At 45.2% G+C, this 23,047-nt stretch overlaps 13 protein-coding genes across 13 annotated transcripts; 8 read left to right on the plus strand and 5 right to left on the minus strand.

Annotated features, from left to right (window-relative positions):
• Positions 1–76: 76 nt before the first annotated feature.
• Positions 77–1,528, minus strand: N7495_003254 (uncharacterized protein; the record flags this gene model as incomplete). Its single annotated transcript, XM_057205923.1, has 1 exon — positions 77–1,528. The coding sequence occupies one exon, from the start codon at positions 1,526–1,528 to the stop codon at positions 77–79; it is 1,452 nt and encodes a 483-aa protein (XP_057066530.1).
• A 1,361-nt stretch (positions 1,529–2,889) lies between these two features.
• N7495_003255 (putative proline utilization protein PrnX) lies at positions 2,890–3,942 on the plus strand (the record flags this gene model as incomplete). The annotated part of the gene is made up of 1 exon (XM_057205924.1): positions 2,890–3,942. The coding sequence occupies one exon, from the start codon at positions 2,890–2,892 to the stop codon at positions 3,940–3,942; it is 1,053 nt and encodes a 350-aa protein (XP_057066531.1).
• Positions 3,943–4,359: 417 nt separating this feature from the next.
• On the plus strand, positions 4,360–5,769 carry N7495_003256 (questin oxidase family protein; the record flags this gene model as incomplete). Its single annotated transcript, XM_057205925.1, has 4 exons — positions 4,360–4,578; positions 4,631–4,773; positions 4,822–4,949; positions 5,021–5,769. The coding sequence occupies 4 exons, from the start codon at positions 4,360–4,362 to the stop codon at positions 5,767–5,769; spliced, it is 1,239 nt and encodes a 412-aa protein (XP_057066532.1).
• A 309-nt stretch (positions 5,770–6,078) lies between these two features.
• On the plus strand, positions 6,079–7,967 carry N7495_003257 (HECT-type E3 ubiquitin transferase; the record flags this gene model as incomplete). The annotated part of the gene is made up of 3 exons (XM_057205926.1): positions 6,079–6,807; positions 7,307–7,588; positions 7,647–7,967. The coding sequence occupies 3 exons, from the start codon at positions 6,079–6,081 to the stop codon at positions 7,965–7,967; spliced, it is 1,332 nt and encodes a 443-aa protein (XP_057066533.1).
• Positions 7,968–8,428: 461 nt separating this feature from the next.
• Positions 8,429–9,673, minus strand: N7495_003258 (uncharacterized protein; the record flags this gene model as incomplete). The annotated part of the gene is made up of 1 exon (XM_057205927.1): positions 8,429–9,673. One exon carries the CDS (start codon positions 9,671–9,673, stop codon positions 8,429–8,431), a length of 1,245 nt encoding a protein of 414 aa, XP_057066534.1.
• Positions 9,674–10,996: 1,323 nt separating this feature from the next.
• his3 (imidazoleglycerol-phosphate dehydratase HIS3) lies at positions 10,997–11,794 on the plus strand (the record flags this gene model as incomplete). The annotated part of the gene is made up of 2 exons (XM_057205928.1): positions 10,997–11,315; positions 11,379–11,794. 2 exons carry the CDS (start codon positions 10,997–10,999, stop codon positions 11,792–11,794), a joined length of 735 nt encoding a protein of 244 aa, XP_057066535.1.
• A 308-nt stretch (positions 11,795–12,102) lies between these two features.
• Positions 12,103–12,832, minus strand: N7495_003260 (uncharacterized protein; the record flags this gene model as incomplete). The annotated part of the gene is made up of 2 exons (XM_057205929.1): positions 12,103–12,419; positions 12,499–12,832. 2 exons carry the CDS (start codon positions 12,830–12,832, stop codon positions 12,103–12,105), a joined length of 651 nt encoding a protein of 216 aa, XP_057066536.1.
• A 731-nt stretch (positions 12,833–13,563) lies between these two features.
• N7495_003261 (putative 3-oxo-5-alpha-steroid 4-dehydrogenase) lies at positions 13,564–14,643 on the plus strand (the record flags this gene model as incomplete). Its single annotated transcript, XM_057205930.1, has 3 exons — positions 13,564–13,662; positions 13,716–14,175; positions 14,243–14,643. 3 exons carry the CDS (start codon positions 13,564–13,566, stop codon positions 14,641–14,643), a joined length of 960 nt encoding a protein of 319 aa, XP_057066537.1.
• Positions 14,644–15,523: 880 nt separating this feature from the next.
• Positions 15,524–15,802, plus strand: N7495_003262 (kinase-like protein; the record flags this gene model as incomplete). Its single annotated transcript, XM_057205931.1, has 1 exon — positions 15,524–15,802. One exon carries the CDS (start codon positions 15,524–15,526, stop codon positions 15,800–15,802), a length of 279 nt encoding a protein of 92 aa, XP_057066538.1.
• Positions 15,803–15,996: 194 nt separating this feature from the next.
• N7495_003263 (uncharacterized protein) lies at positions 15,997–16,371 on the plus strand (the record flags this gene model as incomplete). Its single annotated transcript, XM_057205932.1, has 1 exon — positions 15,997–16,371. The coding sequence occupies one exon, from the start codon at positions 15,997–15,999 to the stop codon at positions 16,369–16,371; it is 375 nt and encodes a 124-aa protein (XP_057066539.1).
• A 644-nt stretch (positions 16,372–17,015) lies between these two features.
• Positions 17,016–17,753, minus strand: N7495_003264 (uncharacterized protein; the record flags this gene model as incomplete). The annotated part of the gene is made up of 1 exon (XM_057205933.1): positions 17,016–17,753. One exon carries the CDS (start codon positions 17,751–17,753, stop codon positions 17,016–17,018), a length of 738 nt encoding a protein of 245 aa, XP_057066540.1.
• Positions 17,754–20,056: 2,303 nt separating this feature from the next.
• Positions 20,057–21,120, plus strand: N7495_003265 (histidinol-phosphatase; the record flags this gene model as incomplete). Its single annotated transcript, XM_057205934.1, has 3 exons — positions 20,057–20,215; positions 20,285–20,821; positions 20,875–21,120. 3 exons carry the CDS (start codon positions 20,057–20,059, stop codon positions 21,118–21,120), a joined length of 942 nt encoding a protein of 313 aa, XP_057066541.1.
• Positions 21,121–21,516: 396 nt separating this feature from the next.
• Positions 21,517–22,840, minus strand: N7495_003266 (rRNA-binding endoribonuclease; the record flags this gene model as incomplete). The annotated part of the gene is made up of 2 exons (XM_057205935.1): positions 21,517–22,032; positions 22,085–22,840. The coding sequence occupies 2 exons, from the start codon at positions 22,838–22,840 to the stop codon at positions 21,517–21,519; spliced, it is 1,272 nt and encodes a 423-aa protein (XP_057066542.1).
• Positions 22,841–23,047: the final 207 nt, after the last annotated feature.

The following is a 23,047-nucleotide window of genomic DNA, read 5'->3' on the forward strand; positions in this document are numbered from 1 at the left end:
ACTTCGATTTGTTGAATTAGGCTTCTTATATATTCCGTTTATCGTACACTATATACAAACAAATTCCTATGAGCGATTACCACTCAGCCTCTATCTCTGCAAGCTTTAGGTCTTTAGTTAGGAATCGTTGCAATTTCCACAATACCAACATAGCCTCATGACCAACTGGATCAACCGGCCTGAAAAATAAAGACTCATTTTCGAAATGTAGAGGTTCTGTTTCACGAAGCCGTGTCAAGTCAGCCTCCCCTAGCATTGCAGACAGATCAAACACTGGAACTTGAGTCTGAGTCTGTGGATGTGTAATTGTTTCATCGGTGATACTGCTAGGTTGAGATCGACCAAGGAGAAGCACGGCCCCACACGCCATATCATCAATCGACCGCATATCTTTTAAAAACTTCGCAGGCATTACACCTGGGTTTCGCTGCGCTTCAAGAATGGTCCATACTCCGTTCCATGAACCGGGCTCGTGGGACTTTTTCCAAGCCTCTGCCAGCTTGTTATCGAAATCGATCCTGTCGGTCCGTGCACTGGGGTCGTAGGTTGGTTGGCAGGCTTGTTTCAGCTTTTTCACAAGATCATTCCTCATTTTCTGGAGCAGGTATTCGGGCATATCCTCGATCCATACCATCTCCTTCTCCTCTCTTGCTGTGATGGGCCCTTGTGGATGCTTCCATCGGAAAGGTATGAGTCGGGAAACAGCAGGCTTCCTGCTAGTATTAAACGCAAGAGGTTCAGATAGCAGTTGAAATGTTGGGAGTAAATTGACCATTCGAAAAACAACATGGCGGCCCACAGTACGATTGGATGGAGTAGATTCTTGAGTCTGCTCAAGTATAGCTGCATTTGGTATGGCTGCGCCCTGTTCCGGCGATTCTTTGAGCAAGTCCATGATATCATCAGATGGGACATCATTTAAAGATGAAGATTCATTGTCCTGTCTATCCGTAGCATCCGGTGTTTCGGCTGCAGCCTCTCTCGTGACCTTGGTCTGTTGGAGCGCCTCTTTGAGCAGGTCCACGGGCAAGACATAATTCTGCTCTGTATCGGGTTTGCGCACGAGGCCCCATTCTCCTAGTAGAGCGCGCGGCATTCGTGTACCTGTCAAGGCACACATACGTACAGGTGTTGCGAGAGCCAATGCCCATGGATTGTCGGATAGAGGTTCGAGGTACGTGGCATCTGGCCGATTTTTGCGCTGCTTGGGCTCGACATACTTTTTTTCAAAAAGAGGTGATCGCGGTAGGTACTCCGATGGGCGAGCTGGGCGTGGTCTCGATGGGATTGAGTGTACTTCGTCGGCGCCATTTATCTCTGGAGCTTTATCTGGGCCACGCTTGGAATTGGATGTTGATGGGAGTGTGCGTATTTGATTGAGGCTATTTAACTCTGGAGCTTCGTCCACAAGTTTGGGATTGATTGCTGATATTGACCGTCTAGGGTATTGTAGTTGGGAAGCTATAGCTGACCGGGGATTTATATTGAAGCGGCATCTTGTTAAGGCCCGGGAGCTTGCATACTCCATGGCTGAGTTAGTATGTGATGATGGATATGGTGATCATGAAGTTGCAAATTACAAGAATCTACACCGCCTAACAATCCGCACCAATCAAAAGTGGCCATTTGCGGGGGGTTTAGATCCCTTGTCTTTCAGATAATTAAGGTGTCCCTCGTATTCTCAGTCGAAACACACTCTTTGCCCTGGCTAGGGAGATGTGAAGCTGAAATTTCAAACGTCTAATTTGGTGATCTGCTAACCTAGTTCGGATAGTAGATATCACAGATTGTACCTGCATGCGCCACAACATGCGCCATATCCTGGAGCGGGGACTCGGCACAAGCGGAGCTCAGCCCCTGATACGGAGTATTCCGCCTTTTCGTTGCTCAGGGCAGTGCTTTAAAGTTTCTTGGGGAATACGGTATGACTGCTCTATCTCTCAGATGATGCATTGAGCCTTGGCTTCTCAACCCTTGTTCAGCTGCCGAAAGGACAAAGGCGCAATACTCTTTCCTACACATCTTGCCCCATACTCTACCATAGCCCAGTGCCCAGTGCCCAGTGCCCAGCTCAGTGCTCAGTGTCCACTTTGTCTGTATAGTGTACGTAATCTTCATGGGCTGTGACAGCCCTCTGGACGATGATGAATGTCTAGGAAATACCGGATAGATCGTCTTTTACCGCTCTCATTCACCGGGCTAGTGGCATGCGATTTCGCCTTATACTCAATTTCCGCTCTTGGGACTTTCCCTGCTCAGTATGCTGACGTGATATTTGACAAGACATATGGATGGAGCTAATAAAGATCTGAAGCAGAATGGCTCTTGCATTGCTCAAGCCCTGTTGCTTCGTCCGTCCCGTAGGTTGTTGGTTTCTTGTCACAGGTTTCATATATTGATATCATTACCTAGATAGAGCTGTGAACTATGCCATTTTTTTCTTCCAGAAATCACAGTAGATAGATACCAGTTATGAGATCAAGAGTTCTATCTTCTACCAACAAATAGTTCTAGATATCCAAGGATCGTTCAAACCATGTGATCCATATAATAGGATGAAAACCTCAGGACTGTTTCTCTCCATTTTTATTTTGTCGGTCCATACTAGTTTCGTCGATTAATATAAGTCGATTTTCTGCGTCCTCAGTTCCGACTTTTAAAATTTAGTATAATGACCTCGGAAGTGACAGCAATTTGAGGTCTTATCGCGGAGTTTTACTGACCCCGCTAAATACCGATGTCGGGATGCATTGCAATCAACCTCTTTCTTCAAACATCACTTAATATATTTTTGCACCTTTACTGATTCAAAATTGATTTCATATTGTTCTTTCTTTCAGAAACAACAAAGAACGGTGAACCTCCAAGTCACCTATTCATCATTCGACAATGCATATTCTCTCAGAACCCGATGTGGCTCATATTTTCCGCAGCTTGACACGGGAAAAGTGCCATGATTTCATCAACGTACTCGAAGATGCACTTGTAGCTTTTTCAGAAGAGTCAAAACCAACTGTATCAGCTTCTGAAAAGCTTATCCACCAACCACTGCGTACCGTATTTACCACAAAAGCAGACAACTCGTGCATTTTCATGCCTGTTTCTGACACCGTCAGCACTGGTATCAAGGTAGTCACCGTCAGCCAGAGTGGTCTTCGGGGTGTCATCAATGTTTTCTCTCCCGAGGGACGCTTACATGGTCTGCTTGCTGCAGCGGAGGTAACAGCGTTCCGCACAGCCCTTGCCACTATAACTCTGTTTGTACGCTGCACCACCATTAGGAAGCAGAATGTGCTTGTTTTCGGATCCGGTCGCCAGGCTGAATGGCATGCACGACTGGCTCTCTTGCTTTACCCTGACCAGATTCGTCGGGTGACGTTTATCAACCGAGGAAGCAAGAGACTTGAAGAGATGGAGTCGGACGTTTTTAAAGACTTGCGTCAACGTTACTCGAATGTTGCCGTCACGGCATTTTCTAAAGAGGATGCATCTGATTACGATGACAGACTTCTCAAGGAATTGCAAGAGTGTGATGTTATATTCAGCTGCACGCCTTCTACGGAGCCAAACTTCCCATATTCGGCTCTCAAATCGGCGCCTAAGCAGCGCTTCATCTCTCTTATTGGTTCATACAAGCCACCTATGCATGAGATTGACACAGAGACTCTACTTTCTGGCGGGGGTAAGATCTACGTTGATTCTAAATCAGCGTGTCTGGAGGAGGCTGGTGAACTTATCACGGCCAAGATCACTGAAAATCAGCTAATAGAGATGGGTGACCTTCTAGGGTCACTTGGTCCAGCGGACCCTGTTGTGGTACCAAAAGGCTGCAATGTCATTTACAAGTGCGTGGGCATGGGTTTGATGGATCTTGTCATTGGGAAAAAGGTGCTTGAAGTTGGAAATGAGCAACAGTTAGGAACTCATGTTGATGGATTCTAAGTGATGAAAGCGGCTGTTCTGTTTCACCATCACCTACAATTCCGACATCCCTTGGTCTTTTATAAGTTTTATTTTGATTTTCTTCCACTAGTGAACTATGAAAATCAATGAAATATGACCCTAACTTTTTAGTGCTTCCATATTGACAGTTGTAGACAGTGGCAAAGACACACGTGATGGCATTACGTCATGTATATATGTTGCCTGAGGTTTTCCCAACAAGTGCATCCCACGTTGAGCTGATGGGCCGATTGGACAGAACATCTACCATCAGCAGTTTTCCAGATTGAAACTCGGTCTAATTAAGCTGGAAGTCTTCAGGCTTTAGGCTCAAAGTGATAGTGAGACCTTGTAGTGATACAGGCTTATTGAACAATCTCAACCATCATTTTTAAACAAACCCCAATTTCCGCCAACATGGATATGCTTTCACAACTGACCTTGTCATCATGGCGCAACTTCAGTCTCTTTTCTACAGAAGAGAAGAAACCCATTGACATACCCTCCGTCAAAATTCATGACCTGGAATCAGTCGAGGAGAAACCCGCTAAGCGCTTAAAGTATTTGCTGAAGCTAAACCATGCAAATTACGCTATTCTATACAACGACCGCAAATTCCACAATCATGCGCCCCATGTGAGTTGACAGAGCCCGCCTCGGTTGGCGTTTTTGCTAATTCGTCTGGCAGCTCATTAGTGCCGCGTTCTTACAGGGCGCGAGCGCAGATGATCTAACTCGGATCTTTGACAATGAGTCTCAGATCTTGAGTGAATGGGAAGATCCACCTGCTGAAGTAGCTGATGATTGGAGAGACTTTCTGGGACGTCGCGAGTATGTATAAGCACACTCCTTTGGCAACTCTCCGCTTACCAGTCATAGGTATCAAAAGTCATTCGTCGAGTATTTTGACGATGAGATAGCTCGAGATAACTATGACTGGAAACAAGTCGTCGCAGAAAGTCTCTTCGAGGGCGAGCAGCCTGTTTTTAATGGCCTTATTGCTGACTGTATGTGATTTTGAATGAGAGCATAATCTCCAGCAGTCCTTGAAATACGAATACTAACGATTGGTTGCAAGTGGGACATCCCCTCATTCACCTGGCCTATGCATATGAAGTATCCAGCAAGGAAGTGGCCATGGAGGCCCTCGGGCTAGCAGCAACCTGCTACAATAACCTGCACACATACCTGGATGACCCCGTCCATTCACAAAGCGAGCCGTCATATCGCTCAACATCATTATTTGAGATTATCGAGAAAGTCCGTTCGGACCCAGAACTCGATGGATTGTTCGACTCCTTCGGTGATAATAACCGAGAAACTCTCTTCCAAACTCGTGAAGCTTTACTTCTGAACCACTGGAATGCATTGACAATCGAAAACCCGATCGAACAGATTCGTGAAAGCCAAGAACTTGCCACTGCACTCTTCATTTCGACATCAGCGTCAGAAGATAAATACGACTTTTACCTCGTACATCTTCTCACTACCAGTCACGCAGTTCGCGTTCTGTTGCCTCTTATCCCGGCTAAATTCCAGATTCCCCTTTTCCGTCAATGGTGGCTCCTTACCCTGTCAGTCTTCATTGGACAACTTCGTCCTCAAATCCTGATGAATCGCATTTGTGATTTTGATCTCAAGGGTCGGGACTGGCAGTGGACCGCTAGGCAGGCTGTGAAGGGGGATTATTCGACTGATTCTCACTATGTTAAGACTCTTCACTCCTTGAAGGTAATGTCTTCAACCTGGGGCGATCACGATAATTTCTATCTCAAGGCCGCTGTGAAATTTGCTGAAGGCTTCAATGGGTGGGGTGGTTTTGTCTGATTATGAAATTGCTTCATTGAAATCTGATTGATCTTTGTACATTTATAGAGGGTAATAATAGGAAATAAATGAGACATTTGAATACGGCGGCGAAGCGGCCAAGAATGATTCTGAAGGATAATACCCTCGAAAATTATGGAAGTAGAAACTAAATTGAAAATCACTTATCAACTCGTTGCAAATTGTAAAATCTAACAAATTGATTGACGCCTCGATTCTGCCGGGGCATCATTGTAAGGCGGTAAGTAAAACGCGGTGCAGAGCTCTTTGCAATGTTTGCTGTTGTCGTGTCCAACTTCCGTCTTAAATATGTCAGATTTGCCTCACCAAGATTCAAAGGACGCTATTTATCTACATGCTGAGCTGCTTCCTAATATCCGCCAAATCACCCTATACGTTTCACTCCCTCACTACCCAAAGCTTCATGGAATCCACCCAGAGATTCGGCTTTCGGACTCCCGCACGGAGGTAACAGTCTCCCTGCCAGAGCCATTTCATAATGTCACAGGAACAATAATATTGCCGGCACGTGTCGGCAGTGAAAGTGGTCGGATACAGAATATCAGTCCAGTATCAGCCAGCAAAATTAACCATGACTATTCTGTCAGAATGCAGATCGATGCGAATTTGCAGACATTAACATCACAGGATGAACTGGTTGACGATTATGTACCATGGACCGCGGCAGATATGTCTACACGGACTCGTATTCAATGCCGCATGTGTGGAAACCGTTTTTTGAAACCACAACCAGAACACACGTCTGAGAACGACCAATCTCCCGCGGCTGGGTGGATCTGGAAGGACCTTCCAAGTGGGAATTGGGCAGAGATGATGGACTTTTGGCATTGCCATAAACCTGATCCTCACGAAGAAGATTCCAAATCTGATGCTACTGCTGCGCTCGGTATTGAAGGTCAGAATGCTCAGATTAAGGGCTACGGAGCTTCAAGTCGCCTTGAGGCAATCGCGGGTACTGTTCTCATCGATGTCGCCACTTTCCTGATTGCGTATTCGGACTGCGTGGGACTGAAAAAGGTAAGAAAGCTCTTTATTTTCCTGTTTCCTGTTCATACATTGCCAATCGAATTATCTTTGTCACTTTATCTTCTTTCTTTTCTTGGGCAATTTAGAAGGAGACCATTTTTTTTCAATGGGGTGGCCTCCGATACTATTGCCCTAAATCAATATCCCGTCTCTTGGGTTGGTCCTGGTGGTAAGCGGTTCACTCTTCGATTCAAAAGTCCCGGGATGTAGTTATCCTCCCTTGTGTGATGGATTTCAATTTCCGTGGTTGGCTGTTTTGGGTGTTATTCCGGCTGCCATCTTGATTACTCGTGATTTTCGGCAGCCTCTAATTGTAACTTGTCAGTTTTTCGTGTTTTAAGGCCGACATGATACAATGAAGGTACATACAACCAGCTGCAGTCTTCCACTACTGGCCTTTAGAAATATGAATACATTCCTTTGCTTATGTTTACACTTCCAATTTGCGATCACCCGTATTCTACCTCTATATGCTAACATACTCTTTTAGGACAGTCAATTAGCTACCAAGTCCGTGTCTAAGCCCTCTGAACAACTAGCTTTACATTGCGACAAGTGTGATGCTATTGTCGGGATGGACGACTCGTCTATGAACGGGTATCGCCTTCTAAAAGCAAACCTAAGCCTGAACGCGGATAAAGCGACAACCCACGAAACACAGTGGGAAAGCCACCCAACAGAAATCATAGTTGCAGCCCAATTGCTGGAATTAATAGAGCGAGAAAGCGCCCGAAGATTCGTGGTTCATTGCGGACAAAAATCGGGATTGTTAGTACGTACAATATCTGAATTCAATGGATTGCTATACAGCGACTGATCCATATTTCTAGCTCTGGGTTTTCAACCCGGATATGCGCTACTCGCACTACAGTTCCAGCACGACCCGCCGAGTGAACGCCAGACAGGCTATGAAGGTTTTCTTCCAGCAAGCAACAGATGTCGAGTCGATTCTGAATCGTGATATTGGCAAGCCGTCTCCTCTTTCGGTCGAGGAACTGGAATTGCCTCGTATGATCTATGAGGCTTTGTCTAGGGCTCTTTTGAATAGCCATATGTTGCTCCCTCTCTCGGTGAGGAGATTCAATGAATGGCAGGTTGGATTGCTGAGTCGGTTTAGTCGTGAAGAGCTTGGTCTGAATAAGGATGTGTAAGAATATTATGGTTACGGAATCATAGAGAATCGGATCCTCAATTCATTAAAGTCTTTCTCGTCCTAAACAAGATCATCTCAGGTCAATACACAGTTGGTGCCCAGGTGCTTACAATCTTGGAATGTTGAGATATGCTCCCAAGGTCTTCACTTTCACTGCCTTTGGGTATTCTACCTAATTACCAAAGAAATTCGTAGGGAAAATTCCAGGGCTTGGAATATCTAGGTATGATAAAATTTGAATTTAGGCTGTTCCAAGGTTCTATCTTAATTATATAAGCAGCTCATATAACTAGCAATTATAGATCACTTTTGATGATATTGTTGACTTAAACTACGCAGCAAGACTAATATGGCTAGAAGAACAACTTTGATATCTCTTTTCAGAGAAATAAGTATGATTGATTGATTACTCACACTCATTAGCAAACTCACATCTAGATATTGACTCACGACCATCTACTAGATGCGTGCTTTCTCTATGCTTTTCCCATAGATTCGCAGAATGCGCCTCTTATTCAAAATATCCACTTGAGACTTACATGCCCTCATACTCAATGGTCCACCGACTTGCTTCAACCAATAAGACCGACCACAGTCAAACAGCCAATTGCGCGAGGCGACACGAACCAATTCAGCCAAAGAGCACTGTTCCTCATCCCGGTCCTCGGTGAAGACAATGCGTGGAAGCTCACGCAGGATCGGAGATGGTGCGTTAGAGTGTACTATATCGATATAGTCGTCAAATGTGAAGGACTCGTATAGCTCTGATGCTATCTGAACGAGACCGGTTGTGCGGGCGGCTGCATGAAGCAGACATGCGTTGGCCACGAAATCAACAGGGATCTCGTCAATGATATTTCTCCCAGTCTTGTAGCCATCTGCCGAATGCCAAACTTGCGTACCATTGCGATCACCCATAAATAGTTGGAAAAATTTATTGAGTGGCGTTGAGTTTTCCAGTCCGTACAGCGGGTACGGGTCTCGTAAGGACTGACCGAAGATCGTTGGGCGGAGAAGTAAAATGGGTAGCTTTGGGAACCGATGTGGCAGCAGTCTTTCCATCACATATTTGGCATGAGCATATGTGGACGAGAACTTCGTTGCGTGTGGTGTCTCTTCCCGAGCTAAGATAGAGGCAAGTTCCTCTTCTGGACTTACATCCGTCAAATTATAAAGTCGCTCCAGGACTGGGCCGTCGGGGAGAAAACTATTGACATATGCAGTTGATATCTGAACGAGGAGTCGGAGATGCCGAAATTTTGAGACCATGCTTGCCATCTCCAGTGCCGGCAGGCAGTTGTTCTCAAAAGCATCATATAAGTTTGCATCCAGTGTAATCTTGGCTGCTGAATGGATAACCAGCGTGACCTCGTTTTGAAGCTGTTCTAGCAGTGCAGGCTCTATTCCGAAACTGGGCAACCTCATATTGCCGATCACAAACTTTATCTTTTTGCTTGCGAGGATTGCATCTGCTTGGTCTGGCATAGCCCTCCGAAGCTTTTTGATTGCCTGCTGAGGCTGACTGCGGATCAACGCGTAGATCTTGCGTGTGGGAAGCTGGAGTGCTAATTTGTATAATAGGACTCCGCCTAGGGACCCCGTACATCCTGTCAGCAACACTGTATGATTTTCAAATATCTTTGCATAGCCTCCCCGAAGCACGTTGTCCGCATGTGATGGCGGTGGTGCTGGAAACAACGACATCAATATATATCGGGAGCTTCTCGAGATTTGTAATGAAATATTGATTCTTGGATGCTAAGTACCTAGGTAGAACTTTCAAAATACTCACTTAATCAGAACTCACTTGAGGTTATATAACTATCTTTAACCGGCAATTGCCTAATGCTGGGTAACCTACTTTGACCATCTGGTATGACAAACTTATGTTCAATGTCACGCTACTCAAGACAGCTCTTTTGCATCATAACGAAGTGCAGCTCTAGACTCGGATTCACATGATATACCGAGGTCCATCGTGAGTATGAAGACCCTCTGTGACTTAGCTTTATCGGGGGAATACAGTTTATCTAAATGCCCCGCCAGTACAGAACAAATTTACCAACCTCGTTTATTGTGCCAGCTCATCCAATTATGGGAGATCTCAATCTTACCCCTATACACCGTTCAATATCTCTATTGGAAGGGGAGGAACAGGCGATACGACCTCGGGAGGTGCCCCATTGCCCGATATTTTGATTCCGATAGGCCTCATGTGATATCAACCAAGATTACACGCCAAGAATGAAGGATCGTATGTGAAGGGTCCGAAAATGGTGGTATCTCTTACTGAGTCTCCTTCGTACTGTTAGTTTCCCTCTTCAATCTTATATTCGGGACTCGGTGATTCCGATATAAAGTAGTAAGCACAATATATACCTACATTAGCCATCAATAAGGTCGGGTCTCTTGACTTTTATTCCTTCTATACTTCAGTCATTTAAAGATCAAAAATGATAGACTATAGCTTTTTAGTTGGATCATCATCTAATGGAACTTCTGTTCTTTTCTCACCATCTATCATTGAAAGTCTCTGGATTTCCATTAAGTTCTACTCCATAAGCCATAACTCTCAGAAATTTCAGCAAACCTCATTCAGAGTTCAGTCAACTGCTGCAGGACACCGATTTCGATTGAAGATTTTGCTTATTCTTAAAATAGAGCCTCGATAGCTTCCTCTACCTTCTTACCGACCCCATTTCCCCCTTCAAGCCAAACTCGACAACTTCGGCGCCCAGCACGGAAAATCACTTCGCTACTGTATTCATATCGAGATGCATAGCACTTGCCCTACCCTGTCTCTTATTGTATTCACCTGAAAGCACAAACTCCAAGTTCTTGGCATCGAGGGCCTGAAATGAAAGTGTAATGTAAGTAAGACCCGGTTAGTTAGCTAAGGTTGATTTATACTTTTTTGTGGGCCGTTCACTTACGGATCAACAATTCTCCGAGATTGAGATCGATTCAAGAAAAAGAACTGCGCCGATTCAATATCATTATCATCACGGTTATCCACTCTCAATTAAGATGGCCCTCACCGCTCGGACAGCGTCCATTTCACGGACTACCAATGAGACCAAGATTCAAGTCTCTCTCTCCCTTGACGGAGGCATTCTCCCAGCCTACGAACCAACCACCTTCTTCCCATCGCCAACAGACCCTCAAGAAGCTGAGGCAGCCAAGAAAGGCATTGTCCGCCCCACTGATGCCGACCATGCGACTCAATTCACTCCCACCCAGCAAATCACCGTAAGCACTGGCATTGGGTTCCTGGACCACATGCTCCACGCCCTGGCAAAGCACTCCGGATGGAGTCTAGCAGTGCGGGCCAAGGGCGATCTGTACAGTAAGTTACAAGCCAGATAGAAACCACGATCTGTCAAAGTTTCAAATTAACCCGCGACTCCAGTCGACGACCACCACACAACAGAGGATGTATTCCTCGCCCTCGGCACAGCATTCACAAAGGCTCTCGGCGCCCGCCAATCACTAGCCCGTTTTGGTCGCGGAGATGCCCCGCTTGACGAAGCTCTCTCCTGGGCTGTCATCGATCTCTCCAGCCGGCCATGGGCTGTTATCAACCTCGGCTTTAAGCGCGAGAAGATCGGTGAATTGAGCACTGAGATGATCACCCATGGTCTGCAGAGCTTCGCGCAAGCTGCAGACGTCACCCTGCATGTTGGCTGCACTTACGGTGATAACGACCACCACCGTGCGGAGAGTGCCTTCAAGGCTTTGGCTGTTGCTCTTCGCACGGCTTGTGCGCGTAGGGTGGCTGGTGAGGTTGGCGCCGGCGACGTCGTTAGCACTAAAGGCGTGTTGTAAGCTTCAATTTGTTCAAAATTGGATGAGAATATGGTTAGACGAGAGCATAAAGTAAAAAATTTACTTATTATATAGAACACTCCTGACGTCTTTCCCTGGATACAGATCTAGCTGAAGTGTGAGAAGAGCCGGTGATGAAACAAAAGTTTGGTGAAATGTCACGACAAATGGATATGAAATAAAACCAAATCATGAAAAGACTTTATCCAAAATACTATAAACTCCTACCGAGTATGCAAAGAACCAATTTCGACTCATTGTCCACAAATATCACCTGTCTGTTCATATTGGTAAAACCCCGAGCCCGATCAGGAACTTTGGACGCCAAGTGTCGATATAGCCCGATTCCAATAAGCCTTCCGATCATCGGTAACAAAAGTACCAATGCATTGAGTAATATACTTCTCCCACCCAGCCTCTGAACCAGTTTGAAGTGACTGGCGCACATCACTGGAGCATTGAGTTGTCAAGAACCAGGCACCAGAGCCAAAGTCATATGTTTCATCATCGCGAAGCAGATCTAGTAGATCGGCCGGGCTATCAGAAACAGCAGCTAGTTTGTCTTTCAATGCTGGGATGGAAGAGGCATAGATCTTATTAAAGGATGGTGATTGCATGTTGCGAGCTATGTTATTAGTTAGAAAGGGGAATTAAGAGAAGCCCGGTATGGTGCACAAGCTGGGCGAAGAGAAGTTTAAACTTACTGCCTTGTCCTGCAACGCCAGGGAAATGGTTTTTGTTGTACTTAAAATCGCCACTTTCAAACGCTATCAAGCTGATGATAGCGGCTTGTTCCGCCTTCGAAGTGACCTGGTATGTGTTGAATGACGAAGATGTGAACTGAGCAGCTGTTTTGGCTGTGGCGCACTCGCCCTCGGCTGGGGCATCGTCACATGTATTTGCCTTCGGTGAGATATCCAGCACTTGAGATTCTGTCAGGGTTATATTGTGTTTGTGGTGGCGGCCTGGGATGGGTGTTGCCGTGGAAAAGAGAGCCAGCGCGAAGAGCAGGGTTACTGTTAGGGTGATGTGCATCATCTTGATAAAGTTGGACTGGCGAGAAGACAGTTATTACGTAGATATGGCGAAAAAGAAGATGTTGTCGTTGATAATCTACAGTACATGCTGATACCTGGTCCTTATATCCTAGACCCCTTATATCCTAGACCTATTATACGTCACATTTTTCCTAGTGGGAGACGAACATAGCAGTAACCTGCTGGCTGTTTCAGCCATAAAGGGCGACGTGGCGGAATGCCATAGGATACTGACTGAGTATGTAGCACACCAGGGCGAATTTTAGCCCAACCACATTCATACTTCGACCCTTCATCATGCCAGATCTTTGTAAAGGGAGCCTTGTAGAGGTTTCAGAGCTAAGAGTTAATAGATACGGCGCCACATGAAACAAATTGAAGGAACGATTCAGCGGCAGCAGTATGGAACATCTACATATTAAACAGCCATTGGTTGAAGAAGGAGTTTCAAGGATGCGAGTGCTGTCGAATGGAACTGAATAGTGGATTCGTGCGAGCAAATAGTAACAGAGTAGTGTGTTCAACTAAGCAATGATCTGGCGGTAATGCCAGTTACGGAATCTGACTAATAATGCACTAAACTAAACTTGGAATCGGTCCTTTGAAAAGTACATACCACGGAGTGCGGAGTATCAATATTCCGAGTACCCCACTGTAGGTCATGTGACCTTTAATATCAACCTTGTAAACACTTGATGGCCAAATTATATATGCAGCATATCATACTTCATCATGGAATTCCTCGCTCAGTGCGTTGATAGCGCGCTAGAAGCTGTCTCAATGGATTCCATAGATGCCCTTCGCACATTCTTCATCCTCGGTGGTGCCACAGTAAGCGCCATCTGCGTGCCCTGCCTTGCACGAAGCTAATTTCAGCTTGACAGACAATCTTTGTTAGCATTCCAACCTCGCTTCGGTCGCACTTTCTCCTATATGGACCTCGCTCTACTCCAATCAAGGACTCTGAGCCCCAGGCCGGCCACGATGCTTCGTCATCCGGTCTCCTAGGTTATCTTGCATCCTACCAAGTGCCTCATAGCTATTTCAAGCACTTTTATATCTTCTCCGTCTTATCATCGCTATTCTGGGCCTTTCAGCTGATCCGACGCGGATCTTTTTTCGAGGCCATTGCGTCGCGGGTTAGCGAGGAGCACCAGCAACAGTCAATCTCTCTGACCCAGGTATTGATCTGCTGGATATTACTGTTTATGCAGGGATCGCGACGAGTGTGGGAGAGCTACGAGTTTGCAAAGCCATCGTCATCACAGATGTGGGTTGTCCACTGGCTGCTTGGATTTGCATTTTATCTTGCAGCTGGAGTTGCGATCTGGATTGATGGATCAGGTATGAATAGTCCATGTATTGCCCCCGAACAATCTGAAATAACTGACTCTGCTTGTCTCATTTACAGGAGCTCTCACCACCCAGAATCTCACACTAAGTGATCTTCAGCTGACGAATGCCCCGAGTCTGCGTACTTTGATCTTCGTCCCGCTTTTCCTGATCGCCTCCGGTTTGCAACACGACTGCCACCATTTCCTGTTCTCCCTGAAGAAATACCAAATTCCAGATCACCCGCTCTTCCGCGGCGCTGTGTGTCCCCACTACGGAGCCGAATGCGTAATCTACTTATCCCTGGCATTCATCGCTGCGCCACCAGGCCAAGCTGCCAATAAAACGCTACTGGCGTGCGTTGGCTTCATTGCTGCTAATCTTGGGGCTACTGCCTTGACAACAAAACAGTGGTATATACAGAAATTTGGTAAGGATTCTGTGCAGGGTAGGTGGCTTATGATTCCAGGAATTTATTAGACGTATTGAGCATGGGCGACAATTGAATCCACTGTTTTGACGTCCATCCCAGTGACTTCCAAAAAAGCTCTCATGCAGATTTCCCTATCTCCATAGGACCAAGCTATACGAGAATGCTGTCAAACAGATGAGGTATTGAAAAAAATACATGGCTGTTTTTTTCAAAGAAGTCAAAATCATCATCAACGCGAAAAGATTCTCAAAGGATGAAGCTTCAAAATCAATCGATATGGGGAGCCGAAACTGATGCTGAACTTTTTACTAGGCTGATCCTGAATGCCCATGATATGGGAGATGATGAACATTTTGAAATAGGAACAAAAATTAAGATGCATGCATCCGAAAGAAGTTTCGTTAGGAATTTTCAATCAGCCTTGCTTTCCCAGTAAGAAACAGCCCCCAGCTCCATCCAGGTCCACATATTTAAAAGCGCCACTTTAAATAGTTGTGCTCTTCCCATATACACTGAAGCCAACTGAGATTAGAAAATTAGATCTTAGAATTTTCTGTCTGGATGCCTATTCAATTGAGAAAATTTCCTAGGTCTACGAATTGTCACTCCACCACTTGGCTAGCTGATTGAACTGATCTGCGGTTGAACTGGTCTGCGGTAACTTGAAGTTATTTTGAATTGTTTTAATGCTTTTATTCCGGTGTTGGAAGCTTGTTCCTTTGCACCAACACTTAGCAAACTGCCGCTATGTGTAAAGATGAGAAGCTTCAAATTTTGGAATTCAATAGACGCTGAATTTTCAGCTTGCTTTGCAAAAGCAGAGATTGGTTTCGTCTTGAAATTGAAGCTTCTCAAGATATTCATTTTCAATCAATTGTAGATATTCCCTTCCAGCGACTATACCACTACCAAAGAGTCAACCGCCTAATGGCCGAATCTTCAACTAAGGTCCTTTCTGAGCGCATAAAACTTCAAAAAGGGCACCGACACATCAAGGATGGTCACATTATGATACCATGCCCTCTGAATACACCCGATCTCCAGGCAGGCCAAGATATTGTCACCGTGCTCTATAACCACATGGGAAGTCTCGTACTCGAATATGATTCCTCCTGGGTGGAGAAGTCCGGGTTTAGAGTGCGATCTACCGAAGTCGAAGCAATGCGACTTGTCTTTAAGTATACCGATGTTCTAGTTAGTCCCTGAGGTACTTTTTACTGGTTTCCGATCAGAGGAAAAGCGAAAAAAAAACGCTAAGAGACTTTTCTAATCCCAATTCTCCTCTGAGTCCAACTGCTGGACTTATTGGAGTGACTATTATTTTCGGCACAGTTCTGGAGCAGAAATGAAATAAACTAGAAGATAAGTCTAAAGAGTCAATCTGTCTTCAACTATGAGACATGTTATCAAAAATCCGAACTATTCCTTGTCCATCAGAGCTTAAAGGTCTCTATCAGTGTTCCGCGGACGGCTCCCCATCAGTGGACCCGGCGCGACGTCTCCATGCGTCAACACAGATCGATCCGACTGGGGCAGCATACTTGGTGAGTCTTGCTGATATAAGGTCCCCCCATAGTGTATTTACCTTTCATAGATTCTTGCACGTAGGTGGGAGTCACTTAGAAGGGGTCGAGCAGGGTATTGTAGATCCTCGAACATTGCGTAATATCATTATTGACGAGCAGAATAATGCTAGCGGCATTCTAGACTGGGAATTCGCGGGATGGTATCCTGAGTACTGGGAGTATGTGCAAGTCATGCGTCCGGTATTCTGAGGGGACTGGTCGATCTGGATGGAAAAGACCGCGCCAGAGCGGTGGGATCTCTCAGGAATTAATGCTGCCAGGAAGGGTTTATTCTGAGTGCAGAGGATTTTACTTCTAGTCCCAAAAAGCTTAAAAGCCGCAAAATATGTTGATTACTCTTGAATCTTGATAGTTCATGCTTCCTTGTTCGCCTCCCAAGTCAGATACGGAATAAATTATTCTCTCGAGTCGCCAGCTAAGAAGCCCAGCAATAGAAACTCTCCTATCCTGATAAGAAAGCTTATACCTCTTTAAATCAAGTGAATTTAGTAATAATAAGCTTTAGGAAATCGTTCCCCCATATTATTTTTCTCCCGAGGATGCCTCTCACTCCTATTTAAATCGTGATTCGTGAATGAGAGGGCCCTGATGCCGTACAAGACGAGCTTATTCGGGAAGACTTTGATCTTCCGCCAGGAAAACCAATCTTATACAATACAAAGTTTGACCTACAATTTTTTTCTTCTGCTCTAAATACTATATATTGGGTGAACTAGCAGATTCTGTTGGGGAAATTCACTGATTCAGTATTCAGATATTCAAGAGATTTACCAACTGTTGGTTCTGTATGCAGGAGAAATTCGGTTCTTGCCCATCAAGTAGCTAGAATCAAGTCACTGATCACCATCCCTACATAATTTGACTCTTGTAACTTTCTCTGATTTTGCACATTCATCACCACTGCTGCGATTCTCTTCATACAAAAAGAGCAGTGGATAGGGGTCGTTTTTCCATTTCGGGATATCGCACCTTTGACTCTTCCACATGGTTCCAAATAAACTGACGAGTCCCAAAATACAAACTAGCACTGGGGAGATGATCCATGGCCAGTGCACCGCAACGTAAGAAATATTTGTGAATGCTTGTCCAGAAGTTTCGCCAGCAGGATAAAGTTCAGACCACTGAGTGTATGTAGAATCTCGAATACTTGTGGATATAGATTTGGCGATATTGGTCAACACACATTCCAATTGAGATGCATCGGTTTTTCCACATCCGTTATTAGCTCCCAGTGCAACAGTATTTATAATTTCGTTGGTAAAGCTATATGCCCCGTCATCGACCTCAAAAACATTTCCTGTAAGGAGACTCCAAAGGAATCTATTAATGCCCGAAGCTCCAAGAGGTCCGATTCCAAAGGTTTGATTGTATTCCATTCCTTTTTCGAGACCCCATGGAGGACGTAGAAGCATTATGTAATTGCCGTCAAGAGACTGCTCGTCTGTTAAGGGATTTTCCTCAGCCTTGACAGGAGTGCAATCTGTCCATTCATCGAGGATTCTTTCAGAATAGATGCCTTTTAATACTTGCGCCTGAACACTGCGGACAACAGGAAAGAAAGCGCACTGCATTGCCTGGTATTGAGGTTTTAAAGGTGATATCTTTGAATTTAATATCCCATTTTTAGCGATTATCTGCCACCCGCTTGTATAATTGCCTGCGCATTTGACTGAAGGTTGATAGCTTGGAAGAAGTTGAGATCCCTATAGTCCAATTGCAAGTGGAACGCTACTCACAGTTATCGGTCCACCTGAGATTGGAAGGATGTCAGGTGAAAAATATGCTTCAGGACCAGATAGGGAACCCATAATGGTAATTGTGCAGTTTTTATAGTCCTTGCCATCGGCAAAGAAACTATTCAAGCCAGGAACAGAGCGACAAGTTATGTTAAGCTGGTCAGTTATATTAACACAGCTTAAGCCCATTTCCAGTGTGGCAACTGGACTCCAGGTGCAATTACCAGAAGTGCAAGTGTAATCTGGAGTAGACCATATTGTTGAGTTATCACCAAAAATTGCGTTATATATACTTGCTTTTAACGCTGGTTCCGGCTCATATGAATTGATATTGGAATTCTGACCTAGATAATATCTAGTTAGAAAATGTAGCTTTTAAAGTTAAGTTGATGTTATCCATTCCATACCGAACATTTGTGTATTTGCAGAATTATAGTAAGAGTTATTTCCAAGGGTTGCTTCTTGTGACGGATCAGCGACAAGTTTTGGATAATAATGTATCAAGTTTTGCATGAAAGGATCGAAAGATATAGCGATAATGACAGCTGAACTGGCACACACAATAAAATGTCTGTTTCATAGATAGATTTTATCAGTATATGCCTATGGAGATAGGGCAGTAGAGGAAACGTATTACCTTGCGTTCAGACCCCAAATCAATCTTGCACTACCATATATTCCTCGACTTGCCGAATCAAAAAGACCAAGATCAGAAATTGGCCTCTTTTGTTGAGAGAACCACACCCATTTTAATTGCCCTATGACCTCACTGAGACAGAACAAAATAAGTGCTTTAGAAATCGTGCTTAGCCAAGACACAGCTGAGTTCAGTGAGATGTATTGCCAAGAGGGCTGAGCACGATTATTTAAATAGGCAAGAACAACAACGATGGCGACAACTAGGCAAATGGATAGAATAAGAGCCAGTATTTCTAAACTCCAACCTGACCATAGTGACTCCGCCATTGTAGATTGCTCGTTATAGGTTTCCACCTCGATTGTAGGAGAAATGAGGCGTTGTTCCTCGACATATAACTTCTGATCGGAATTTGACTCTCGATTGATGTGATAGTCATTTCCACTATCAAGACGGTCGTTAGAATGAGGACTCAGAGCAGGCAAGCTCGAACATGATATATCTGCTGCCATTTGGTTGAATTCTATTGAGAACAATAGGTTCAATTAATAGTAAAGTCCTAAATTTGAGGCAACTCTGTGTATTCTAGCTGGGGGCTTATTACTCATTTAATAGCGAGGGAATTGAGAAAAGGACATCAACTTTTACTGGACCAATCAAAGTGCCTCTAATATCCCCACAGAGCCTTTATTTAGATCTATGATCAAAGTTAGCGCTAGAAGATAAACGTGACTGGAACAGCTAATGCAAATTACTGGGATGCAGGGCGTTAAGAGCGAGGCCCGAGCGTTGCAGTCACGTAAGGAGGTCAAGTAGCCCGCCTCAACTCTCCCAAATGAATTCTTATTTATATCAGCTGAACATCAACATTTGTAATGGAGCGGCCTCAAGAATCCAAATGTATAGAATTGCAGAACCTGATCGATGAGTAAGACGAAGGCTCTTTGGTTTCCCAAAAATTCTACGGAGTACTCCCCATGCTTTATTGTAACCAAGGGGAATCAACTGAAAAGATAACTGAAAATGCCAAGCCTTGTTAATCTAACTTAGGCCTAGCGTCTTGGTATTGGAAATGTTTACAATCGCGTCGTCCATCCTTACTGTAACGGACCTAAACTCTACGGATTGTTACCAGGTTACAGTTGAGCTGACAGGAGAAAAAAAGTTCCACTACAGAGGTGGGGTAATTAATTACTCTAATTTTGAACATAAGTATTAACCGATTTTGATCTCGACTCCACCAGAACTGCAGTCACATGACTCATATGTCAGCTTCCATCAAATTGAGGCCTTCGTTACGATTTAAAGCCATTGCCTAGATACAGAAGTCGGAATAGTACTTTACTATTGTCTATGGTCTGTAGAGTATACTTAAGACTTCAACGTAAGTTTGATCGATATATTATCTTGTCGGGATATTTTACAACCGATGACTCGACGACTGCCTGCTTGGACGGATTGCTTACCTAGGTATCAGACGTCTATATCAGGACCATATAGCATGCCGTTCTCCCATCATAGCCATTCAGGTCAATTTTGCCCTGGCCATGCCAAAGACTCTTTGGAAGAAGTCATCCAGACGGCCATTAGCAAGAAGATGGAAGTCTTCTGTCTAACAGAGCATATGCCCCGACATAAAGAGGACTTTTACCCAGAAGAGGTGAGAAAATACCCGAAAAGTCCTCAGGATATCAATCAGTATGAATCAAAGTTCTGAAAATACTCTTAGATCGAAGCTGGCCAAACAGAAGCCTGGCACGAAAGCAATGAAGCTGATTACTGGGAAGAAGCCCAGCGCCTGCGCAAGAAATACGCTTCGCAGATCAAAATCATCATCGGATTTGAAATTGACTGGATTCGGCCCGAATCAAAAATCCTCATCGATCGCTCTCTGGCGCGATTTCCTTTTGAGTTCTTTGTGGGCTCTATCCATCATATGCACACTGTGCCAATAGACTTTGACCGGCCTATGTATGAGCGTGCACGCGAGCTAGCCGGTGGTACGGACGAGCGTCTGTTCGAAGACTACTTTGATTACCAGCTTGATATGCTGCAGCATCTGAAGCCTCTCGTTGTTGGTCACTTTGACCTTATTCGTCTCAAGAGCGATGATATGGAGGCCACTTTCACTCAGTGGCCTGATGTTTGGAGTAAGATTTTGAGAAATCTGGACTTCATCACCTCTTATGGAGGCATGTTGGAGATAAATGGTGCGGCATTGCGGAAGGGGATGAGAGAGCCGTATCCCAAGGCTGAGATTTGCAAGGTAAGTGCAGAATCGAGATTTGGCTTTGGGATCAAAGGCTGATGTTCCTATAGGAGTTCTTGGCACGTGGCGGTCGATTCTGTCTTTCAGATGATAGCCATGGAGTTGAACAGGTCAGTTTGAACTTTCATCTTGTACTGAACTTCTTGGATACTGTTGGTATCTCGTCTGTGCATTATCTCCAGCTGGCAGAGTCACTGGAGCTGTCCACAGCACCCGATTCTCGTTTTCCGCTCACGCAAATCGCTTCTGTTTCAACGGAAGATTTGAAGCAGATGGCCTTCTGGAGAGCGAAGTGATTGAAAGAAGGTCCCAACCCTGGGATTTTTAACTTGATGTCCAAACATGGCCATGGCGGTATATAAGAGCTCTAAAGCTTGTAGACGGGATACCAATAATCCATAGATATCCATGGATTTATTTGCTGCCTTAATATACCATATAAGATGATAGATCACATATGTAGGTACGGATTGGTCTTCATGACGCTCAAAGTTCCCATCAACCTTGGAATGTTCCTGGCTGTGACATTTAAGTTTCTATTGCTATCTATGTGCAAAATCTTGTAATATAACTAGACTTGGGTATTGCGCATGAATAGGCCAAGCATCCATGACGGAATACAAAAAAATGACTTTTTGGGAATGCCTATAACTCCAGCCCATGTAATTCAGAATGCAAATCGTTCAGACCATTCAACGCTTCCGCGAGTTGATGTTCCGGCCGGCGCCAACCTTCACGCGGCCACCTAGCTTGTTACGCTCACCAGTCAAGATGCCTGGCAAGTAGTCCTGATCCATAAGATCACGCTCCCGACGCTGACGGCGCTCCTCTTCCGTTGTGGATCGGACATATTCCTTCTGATCTTCGGCCAGAATGAGCTCTGTGCCCCAGCCGTTCTTTCCACCGCCACCCTTCCACTTTCCGTTAGCACTTCCGTGGATAGGCTTGGGAACGCTGTAGCGGTTTCCACGGTTGTTCCATTGCATGTTCTTCTTCAAGTGCATGGTGAAAGTGCCGTTGGCGGTGGTGGTGCATGCCACCCGAGTGAGAGTATCTCCACCGCAGCGAGGGCAGAACTGCTTTGACATTTCCTTGGTAGTGAGGAAACAGGCATGGCAGCGCTTAATGAAGGACTTGAGATGCTGGATTCTTTGCAGGGTGGAAGTCGATAGCAAGTTAAGGTTCATCTGCAAAAGGACGTTTTGACACTAAATGCAAGTTAGAGACTATATTTTTCCTGTGCATTGGATATCGGCTTACCGCGAAATCGGTGGTCATGGCTGCGACCTGCATCGTCTTGAGCTCGGTGGCTCCAGCACCATCTGCCTCATCACGGGCCAGCCGCTTCTTGTAGTTGGTTGGTGTGATCCATTCACCGCCATCAGAGTCAGATTCGGCGGCTGCGTCATCCAAATCCACGTCCTCCTCCTCTTCCTCTTCCTTCTCTTCGAGGTTCTCTTCGGGGGCATCCTCAGTCACCGCCTCTTCAGTGGGAAGTTCAGTGACTGGTTCTTCTTGCACAGGCTTTTCTTCAATCTCTGATAGAGTAGCCGTCTCAAGACCCTCAGTAACAGCGTCCACTCCACTAGACTCGGTCTCCTGAGCTTTCTGCTCCTCAGCCACGGGCGGCTTTCCATTGATACGCTTCTGTCCAGGAACACTACGCAAGCGCCAGTCACCTCCATTTCGCTCGCATTCAATCTCATAGGCAAGAGCCAGCACTTCAATATCAGTGCGACTGAGGACAGACCGGTCACCAGTCTTGCGGGCGAATTCGCTGATGATATTGAAGCTAGCAGGTGTGGGCGATCGCTGCTTCAAAAAAGGCAGGTACAGAGTTTCGACTCGGAGACGAGCATCGGGATCACGAATCTCACTCACCACGGACGGGGTGGTGATGATCTCGTCGCACTGGTTGAGTAGGGTAGAAAGCGGCGGGGTATTTTTGAGGATTGGGCCGGCATCCAACACAATTGTGTGGACGGGCTTTGCTGGGGAAGACACAGAGTCTGCCATTTTAGCTTGCAATGTAAAATATAATTGCAGCGGCTCAAATATAAGCAAAGGTCGTGAACTCGTTGTGAAAAGGAATTATATGTTGGCGATGCGGAAGGAAATTTCTCATGGAATTGGTCTGTGCGCGCTTATCGTCTATCTTATCTTATCGGCTCGATTATCACGAGGAATCTTAATGTCCTATATCTCCTTTCGATTATCCCAATG

The sequence above is a fragment of the Penicillium taxi genome, assembly GCF_028828555.1.
Source record: "Penicillium taxi strain IBT 34144 chromosome Unknown utg000002l_segment0_segment0, whole genome shotgun sequence".
Classification (NCBI taxonomy): domain Eukaryota; kingdom Fungi; phylum Ascomycota; class Eurotiomycetes; order Eurotiales; family Aspergillaceae; genus Penicillium; species Penicillium taxi.